This window comes from Haemaphysalis longicornis, unplaced genomic scaffold, assembly GCF_048455015.1.
Source record: "Haemaphysalis longicornis isolate Haplotype H1 unplaced genomic scaffold, Haemaphysalis longicornis Haplotype H1 scaffold_10, whole genome shotgun sequence".
Taxonomy (NCBI): Eukaryota; Metazoa; Arthropoda; class Arachnida; order Ixodida; family Ixodidae; genus Haemaphysalis; species Haemaphysalis longicornis.
In genome coordinates this window covers 17,601,508-17,610,428 of record NW_027526204.1, presented here as the reverse complement: position 1 = coordinate 17,610,428, position 8,921 = coordinate 17,601,508, and the positions used below count along the sequence as shown (strand labels likewise).

Here is an 8,921-nt window from a genome sequence, read left to right as displayed (position 1 = left end):
GTAGGTGCGCATGCCGCCCTTTTCCCATTGTACCTCAAATCGTTCTCCCTTATAGTCATCAGAAGAGAAACGCTTTCCCAGGACCAGCGATATGTGCTAATGACTGGGACAGCTATGGACATTTTCAATTTCTTGGTCCTGCGAGCTTCCATTTTGTCAGTGGGCTGTGCTAGAGGCCCTACAATTGGCGCACTCGACAGGAAGATGTATCTGCGCATTCTCATCACAGCCCAGAACATGTCCTGATCTTACTAAGGATTCACGGATGAAAAGGTTTATAGCGCCCAGGCGCCCTTGTGTTTGCGGTTGGTTTTTCGCCTCAACCGTTCCGTCATTTCCTTCCTTCATTTTACGCCTTCGTTTTTCTTCTTGCCATCTTGCTTTTCCACCCTGTTGCCCTCTTTATAAGCGTCTGATTGCAAACCATATTTACTAAATCTGAAACGCATGGGAATACTACACTAAAATGTTTTGCGATGCAATTACATCCTCTTTCTTCTTTACTCCCTACATTTCACGGTGTTCCGCCAAGCAAACCAAACAATTTCAAGAGCCCGGAAAAGACGATGTGTGCTCTCCTCCGCTGCTCCCTTTGTAAAAGCGAAATGCCGTCCGGGAAGCCGAATGAAGTGAATACGGAGCCAGGTGGCATTTAAGACAAATTTATTTCGTCAGCTTTGGAGCCTAAGGTCTACTACCCGGCCGAACTGAAGCGAAGGTTCCGACTTCTCCCGCTGCCCTTCAGTCAGCATAAGAGGCCTTGCAGGTGCCTTTTCCTCCAAAGTGAAACGTTCCCGGCACGTTCAACTGGCAGCTGTAACCACTGGAACAGCGATCCTGGTGCAGGGGAACGCACTCCTCGCCGGGGCACTGCGAAGCGCGCGAATCAGGGTCAGTGGCAGAGGGCGTTCGATTGTCCACAGAAGCCTGACATTGATGTACTGAGCACCAATTGTGAAAAAAGCAGAATAAAAAGAAAACACAGGCACAAGCAGCACCACTGTCAAGCGGTCAGAAGCACACAGTACTCAACGAAAACGAAAGGGGGATAATTTTGTTCTGCTTTACAGGCAAAATGAAGCCGAGCATTACGCAAAGCTGCGATCAACCAGAAACGAATCACCAAAACTGGCCGACCTGCCTCCTTCCTAAGTGGCATATGATTGCTAAAATGTTTCCTCCGTGGTTTGGTGCTGACGACCGAATCAAATCACTGGTGAAGCAAGATTGTTGCCATGTCCTTGCCTTGCTGAAACAGAGTTCCTTTCATTAATATTATCCGCGCACGATTACGTTCCAAGAAAAACTCATTTATAATGATGGCTTAAAAAAGAATAGTCACTGCGGCCTTAGTAGCGTGGTAAACAACGCACCGACTCAATGCGCAAGGCCAATTTTGGAAGTCACGCACGATTCTGGGACTTTAATTACTTGACGTCAGCGTTACAGATATGTATCTCATGACTGGGGCCCAGCCTCGCGCACCGCAGCGATGTGCTGCGGGCCAACTACTTCAGCTGTGTAAAATCTCTTCTCGCCATTTATTTTCATGGTTCCTGCAAGAATGGTGTTTAAAGATAAATTCTGGCAAGGTAAACCTCTCAACGCTCAAATGGGCACAAGACTGGGTTGACACGTGCTTCGCTACCTGTATTTTATTCTTGAATATAGTGGAGCACAAAGTCGCTACAATAAGCTACTCTCAAGAACCTTGCTTCGTTCTTCACTGCGTGGCAATATTGTCTTGTTTGCTGAAAACCTGTTGTCTATGGGATTTTTCACAAGGTCATGAAATCGACTAATGGCGCTTGCGACTGCTGGATGGCAGGGTATGCGCTGCTTACATCGATCATGTTTGTAGGGCTTTTGGAGAGGTCCCTCAACTACCGTTGAGGGACACCTCTCGTGGACAAGGGAAGAGGCCGCCGCTATGTCTATGCTATTAGCATTGTCGCAGTAGGAGAAAAACCAGTTTAACACTGGGTGCGCAAGGACTGGATTACGGCTCGCTCAGCCAGTGGGAGCCCCTCGGAACGAGAGCCTTAATCCCCTCCCTTCCTAAAAATGCAACGTGCCGGAGCCTGGAGTCCGAAAACTCAGTGGTTCACCGCATTCGACCACTATTGAGGAGCCCAGGCGACGAGTAGATGAAAGAAGGTTTATTTTGAGATGGTGTTCGACTGGTCTAAGTTTAGGGTCTGTGTTCGAGTCTAGACAAGGGTCCGGGACTACATTAAAAGGTCCGGGACGACATTAAAACACGCACACCAATCACAGAACAAGCAGTGAGTCTCCAAGGGCATCGGTCGCGAGGCCTTTGGGTGTCTTTAGAAGTGGACCCACGTTCCGGTCTCTCAGGAAAGGACGCGGAGAGGTCGTCGACCTTTCACGTCTGCAAGGCTAGCCAGACGTGCACTTTCTTTAGCGTTGTTTTGAAATAGTGGGTGCATTCGATGCCTAGTTCGGTAAAAACGCTTCCTTGGCTTCTGAAAAGCTTTCTGCCTTCGGAAATGGTCACTTCGTGCCTTAGGCCACTTCCACCAACCGTAAGAAATACACGCGTGACGCATCACGAGAGGCTCCGAGGTTCGCAAATATTGCAGTTTTGAGTACCAAAACTGGCAAAAACGGCGGTCATTACCGGTGGCTGGAGGTGACGTAACTGATGGAACGGAAATGGGCGTGCCGGTGCCGGCGGCTGCTCGCAGCAGCCTCCTAAATCACGTGGATACGTTGCGTTTTGCACTTTTAGTTCCACAGAACAACTTCGACAAACATTTTTATGGGGCTCATAAAGTAAGCGTAATTCACACTTTGCGGTGCTACCACCCGAGATGAAATACACTGTCGGCAGGTATTTTCGCCTTGTAATATCTGCCGGAGAACAGTCCTCGGTGTCGAGAGTAAAAAAGCAGGTTGTTTGCTGTTATGATATCGCAAATCAGATTTGGTTAGCCGGCACTTTGGCTATCAGCCAGTTCTTTTTGTTGTTGACGGGAACAAATCCCGCACGGGCGGCGTTCAACGACAAACTTTTTTAAAGCAAAGCTTTTTACCTCTACCCCCTGAGGGTTCTTTCGTGACCATTGGTGTCAACAAAAAACTCCGGCGAACCAATAAAAGAATTTAATAGTACCACCAGGAATCGAACCTGGAACTAATAGATCAACATAGCGAGAGCCCGTTGTCTTACCGATTAGCTAAGAGCCCACGCGGAGACCGGGACGACAGGTGGTGCACTCATTAAGCACATCTACGGGGTTCCCCCTGCATTTTCGTGGAATGTGCCGTGATGGCGTCGGGTGACTTCTCGCGCCGCTGTACGCTCTGCCCACGGCACGTCAAGCGGCCCTGTGCGGGCCTTGCGCGTGTGCTAGGAGTTTCGAAAATTAAACGAAGCTCACATAAACTTCTAGTACACCAATGTGCTAAAGCCTGTGGCGTCCAGAGTTCACGAAAAGAATCACAGCTCCTTGTTGATCGCACTCACACCAAATGACACATCAAGGAACAAATTCAAATACTCCTTGATGGCCAGGCCATCACTCCAAGCCCCAGCATCAATATAATGCCTCTCCAGGCCTACGTCTCCACGCGAACACCAAGAGTGACGTAGCCTTGCAGCGCCTCAAACACGGCATCAATCAAATCATACGCATGTTAAGGCGAGTTGCCACCTCAAGGAATCCGGTACCATGCAAATAATTCAAACTTTTGTTTTCTTGAGAATCACTTACGTCTTCTTCTCGGTAAAAAGGACATAAAGATGCTTTATATAGTGATAAGAAAGGCGGTTGAGCAGGCCGTTGGTTTTCCAATGAGTGCGTCTACAGAGAGGCAGCTTAGCACGGGGTTCTAAAACACGGTGGAAGGGCTGATAGAGGGCGATCTTTCTAACCAGAAGCTCCGAATGAGCAGAACTGCGGCGGGACGCCGCATCCTTCACCAGATTGGCTGGGAAGCGCAGAATGTCACTCCGCTTGATGTACTCCTTGACTCTCGGCGACAAGAACTAAAGATGCTCCCTTTGCTTAGAAATACGAATCCCTGACACGACGAGGGTCGCCGGCAATCATGGGCTCAAGCGCTCAACACTTCCGTCGGTGGGGATCATGCAGATATCTACCCAGACGCCTCACAACATCGAGGACAGGAGTACGCCATCATCGTGGCTACCAACACAACCAACCTCCTTGCGCGTGCCTCACTCAAAACCCAAGACATGACGGCAGCAGAAGAGTAAGCCATCGCCTTAGCTCTCCCTCAACCATGGGTTAAGAAGGCAGTCACTAATTCCCAACAATCCTGCCAGAATTACCAGTCCGATGGGTGTCCCGAGCTGCACTGCGTGTGCTATAAAACCACTCCCCAACCAGTTTCATACAGCTCATCTTGACGCTCGGTCACGATGGAGGGAAGCGAATACGCCCACCAACAACCCAGCGCGTTTACCCCCTCCCCCCCCCCGGCCTATGGCGCTGCACGAAGAGAGTCAACCGTTTGTCACGTGCAGGGACATAACCCAGCATTATCGCCTTCAGAGACCGACCCTACCTTTGCCTCACCCTGACCTGTCCAGAGAACAACAAACTCCCCTACGTCTCATACAATCCGGCTCCTTCAACATCTGACGGATCTTCACTTACTCCACCCGAATCACAACGACGCTGAATGTAAATGTTGCTCAGAAGTACGGACACTCCGGCACATAATCGGGGTGTTAGACTTTAGCTCTGAGCACCCTCCTCTCTTTCCGTCAACTATCCAATGTGACGGTCGTGCATGTGTCCCGACTTCTCCTAGCCAGATGGAAAAAGCCGCCCGCATCTTCCCACGCGGGGAACTCGAGTAAATGCGTCGCATCTACTCGAGTCATGCAAAGCGTCACGTCAAGCGTAAGCCATGCAAAGACGCCTTTGACTGAATTCCGAACGCGCGCTCCGCCGCTTATATACGTTGAGGGGACTCCGTAAGCCGGTCCCAGTCGACGACGTTGGCGTACTTGTAAAGCGGCGTGGACTCTAGGTGTTTGAGCCAACCGCGGATGTTGCTTGGCCGGAGAACGGCACACCGGTTATATGCGCAGCGCGCCCGAAGGAGAGGAAACCGCGGAAGAGAGAGTACTGCACATGCGCCGGCCCAAGCGCGTCTGCCGGCCGCGGCTATGACGCAACGTGCCGCGGCTATGACGCAACACAATCCAACACAATCCACTTTAATCCAATCCAATCCAATCCAATCCAATCCAAATCCAATCCAAGCCAAGCCAAGCCAATCCAATCAAATCCAATTCAATGCCCCTCGCGAGAGAGTTTTCGAATCCAATCCAATGCCCCTCGCGAGATATGTGTTCGCTTTCGCCTCGACTCGACGCGCATGCGCAGTGAGCGTGCGGACTACGGACGCCAACGCGGGTGACATCGTGAGTTACTGAAATGCTCTGCATTTAAAAACTTTAGGCGCAGGAAGTTTTCCCGTGGGAACGCGCGGTAGCATCACAAAGGACACATGTTTCCTTTTTACCTCGGGGCGAGCCAAGCTTCCCTTCGCTTGGCGCGTCTTTGGCGGGTGCTCGGACAGCCGCGTCGTCCACCGCCGCTTGTAGCCGGCCCTTCTCGCCCTTATACCCGCCGCTGCTCGGAGGTAGGAGAAGGAAGAGATAAAGAAGAGCGAACGGAGAGGATCGGGGTTGAACTTGAGGCGACCGTCTTGCTATTCGGACGCAGCTGTAGGAGCAATCCGAAAGCGCGTCCCTACCAGGAGCCCACACGCCGCCAGCGTTTCCTGACCCGGTTTACACCTCGAGCCCGCCGAGCTACCCGTCCTGCTGGCACCCCTTCGTGACCGCGGCCTACAGCTCGAGCGCAACTTCCGGTCCGGTACTGCCTCCTGTTTCTGCCCTCGCATTCACCGCGCGGACCTTTCAAGCCACCGGCCCCGCACTGCCTCCATATCCTGGCCCCGACACCCACTTGGCCCGTCGGCGTCCCGTCGACGTTTGACAACCCCTGCGAACCGAACGATTCCGCCCAACCTGGTGAGGAAGTGGGCACCACTGAGGCATGCCATTAAATATTTTTTAATGTTTTTCGCGCGCCTCAAAGTGTCTCATTTCCTCCAAGCTCTGCGTGAACCCGCCTTAATATAAGTTTGTGATTAACCGGTAAACGAGCGTAACACCAACAATAGCAATGGCAGATGCTGCTGCGCAGCCCCTGTCTGCGTACACAGCTTCAGTTGGGGGACGGAGCACAGGCAGCGCGGACTGCCTATGGGCTCCAGTGAAGAAGGAAGCACTGCCCTGCACCGCCCTGTGTACCGTTCGGCAATCTGAATAGAAGTATTTCCCCGTCGTCCTTCTCCAGCTTTTCCTGCGTCTCTGCCGCTGATGTCGTCGCCTCTTTCCGCTACGGCAGAGACGGAGAAGTGAAATCGTGTAACACCGTGTTTAAGACTTCTTTAATTTTATAAAAAAAGTTTCAACTGATGTGCTACACCAATACACCTAAACCAACCACCGTTCCTGCATCATTCATTGATTTAACCTTACGAAGAATATCTCTTTGAAGTTATAAAGCGTGTGGCTAAGTTCATTTCACTTCTCTCTGTTTATAAAGCGACGTGAGTGAACTGAAGTGACGTCGCATGGGTAATCGTTGTGGGTGCCGTTGTGGGTGCTGAAGGCGATAATGCTGGGTTATGTCCCTGCACGTGACAAACGGTTGACTGTCTTCGTGCAGCGCCATAGCCTGGGGGGTAAACGCGCTGGGTTGTTGGTGGGCGTACTCTTTTCCCTCCATGGAAGCGTGAGCGGGCGTCCAGATGAGCTGTATGGAACTGGTTGGGGAGTGGTTTTTTAGCACACGCAGTGCAGCTCAAGACACCCGCCCGACTGGTAATTCCGGTAGGATTGTTGTGAATCAGTGACTGCCTTCCGAACCCCTGGTTGAGGGAGAGCTAAGGCGATGGCTTTCTCTTCTGCTGCCGTCATGTCTTGGGTCTTGAGTGAGGCACACGCAAGGACGTTGGTTCTGGAGGTAGCCACGATGATGACGTACGGCTGTCCCCGATGTTTTGAGGCGCCTGGGTAGACATCTGCATGATCCCCACCAACGGAGGTGTTGAGCGCTTGAGCCCGCCATTGCCGGTAACCCTCGTAGTGTGAGGAATTCGTGTTCCTAAGCAAAGGGAGCATCTTTAGTTCTTGCTGCCGAGAGTCAAGGAGTATATCAAGCGGAGTGTCATTCTGTGCTTCCCAGCCAATCTAGTGAAGGATGCGGCGTCCCGCCACAGTTCTGTTCATTCGGAGATTCTGGTTAGAAAGATCTCCCTCTATCAGCTTTGCACCGTGTTGTGCAGCCCCGTGCTAAGCAGCCTCTCTGTGGACGCACTCAGTAGGAATACCAACAGCCTGCTCAACTGCCTTTCTAATCACTATATAAAGCATCTTTATGTCCCTCTTACCAAGAAGAAGACGTAAGGGATTCTCGACAGGACAAAAGCTTGAATTAATTGAAACGTATCGGATTCCGTGAGGCCTCGCTTGTTGGTGTTAACTCGCCTGACAATGTGTATGATTTTATTAATTCTAGGTTTGAGGCGCTGCAAGGATACGTCACGCTTGGTGTTCGCCTGGAGATGTAGGCCTGGAGAGGGATTATCTGATGTTGGGGCTTGGAGTGATGGCCTGGCCATCAAGGATTATTTGAATGGGTTCCTTGATGTGTCGTTTGGCGTGAGGGCGGACTACAAGGAGCTGGGATTTTAGATGCGAAGGCATCTCATTCACCCGCCTTGTCCCTGCATCCGGTGTCGGCGTCGTCGTCGTTGTTGTCGGCGTCCACCCCTCCCCCATTCTCCTCGCCGCGCCAGCTTCGCTCTCCGCCGCTCACCCCCTCTCCTCTCTGATAGCGAACACTCTCTCGCGAGGGGCATTGGATTGGATTCGATTGGATTGGATTGGATTGGACTTGGATTGGATTGGAATAAAGTGGATTGTGTTGGATTGTGTTGCGTCATAGCCGCGGCAGACGCACTGACGGCGGCGCGTCCCCTCACTGTTATGCGCGCTATAAAACGCGGTGCCTGCGCCGCTCCGCTCCATCGTTCCAGCGCCGTTCCTCCGCTGCCCTACGCTGCCTTCAATGAAAACGTTCCGTGAACCCCCTATGCGTCGCATCTACACAGGGGTTCCCGCGAGGGGAGGTGGGAGTTTTTTTTACGTGAACTCTGGACGCCACAGGCTTTAGTACATTCGCGTACTAGGAGTGAGATGCCATGCGTTGGTGTCAGCTTCCTTTAGTTTTTGAAACTCTTAGCACACGCGCAAGGCCCGCAGAGGGCCGCTAGACGTGCCCTGGGCAGAGCGCACAGCGGCGCGAGAGGTCGCGCGACGCTATCACGTGACATTCGGCGAGAATATAGGGGGTAAACCCGTAGATGTGCTTAATGAGTGGACCACCTGTCGGCCCGGTCTCATCGTGGGCTCGTAGCTAAGTCGGTAAGACAACGGGCTCTCGGTTTGTTGCTGTATTAGTTCCTGGTTCTTTTCCTGGCGGTACTAGTAAATTCTTTTATTTGTTCGCGGGGGTTTTCTGTTGACACCAACGGTCGCGAAAGAACCCTTAGGGGGTAGAGGTAAAAAGCTTTGCTTTAAAAACAGGTTCGTCTGCCTGACTCCTACATCGAGATGCTACTCTTGCGAAGTTTAAACAAGGGACTCAACTTAGTTGCGACTATGCATTCGGGCGTTTTTTCCCACTCATTTTTTCATATTTTTTCATTGATTCTACATTTTTTGTCTTCTACCATTTACCTATTTTCTACTTGAAGAACCAAAGAATCTGTGGCTTCTGTTGCACGGCACGCTTTTATTTTCCTGTTTTCTCATTACTTTTTATTTATTTGTGTTCGCTTTTTTA

At 51.4% G+C, this 8,921-nt stretch overlaps 1 protein-coding gene across 1 annotated transcript in view; it reads right to left on the bottom strand.

Moving 5' to 3' along the window:
- Positions 1 to 646: 646 nt before the first annotated feature.
- Positions 647 to 8,921, bottom strand: part of LOC144158249 (8.6 kDa transglutaminase substrate-like) — a 48,075-nt gene continuing 39,800 nt past the window's right edge. Inside the window, exon 4 of the mRNA XM_077688987.1 lies at positions 647 to 870. Within this exon, the coding sequence (XP_077545113.1) occupies positions 742 to 870 (129 nt within the window). The 3' untranslated portion in view covers positions 647 to 741. The remainder of the gene's footprint in view (positions 871 to 8,921) is intronic.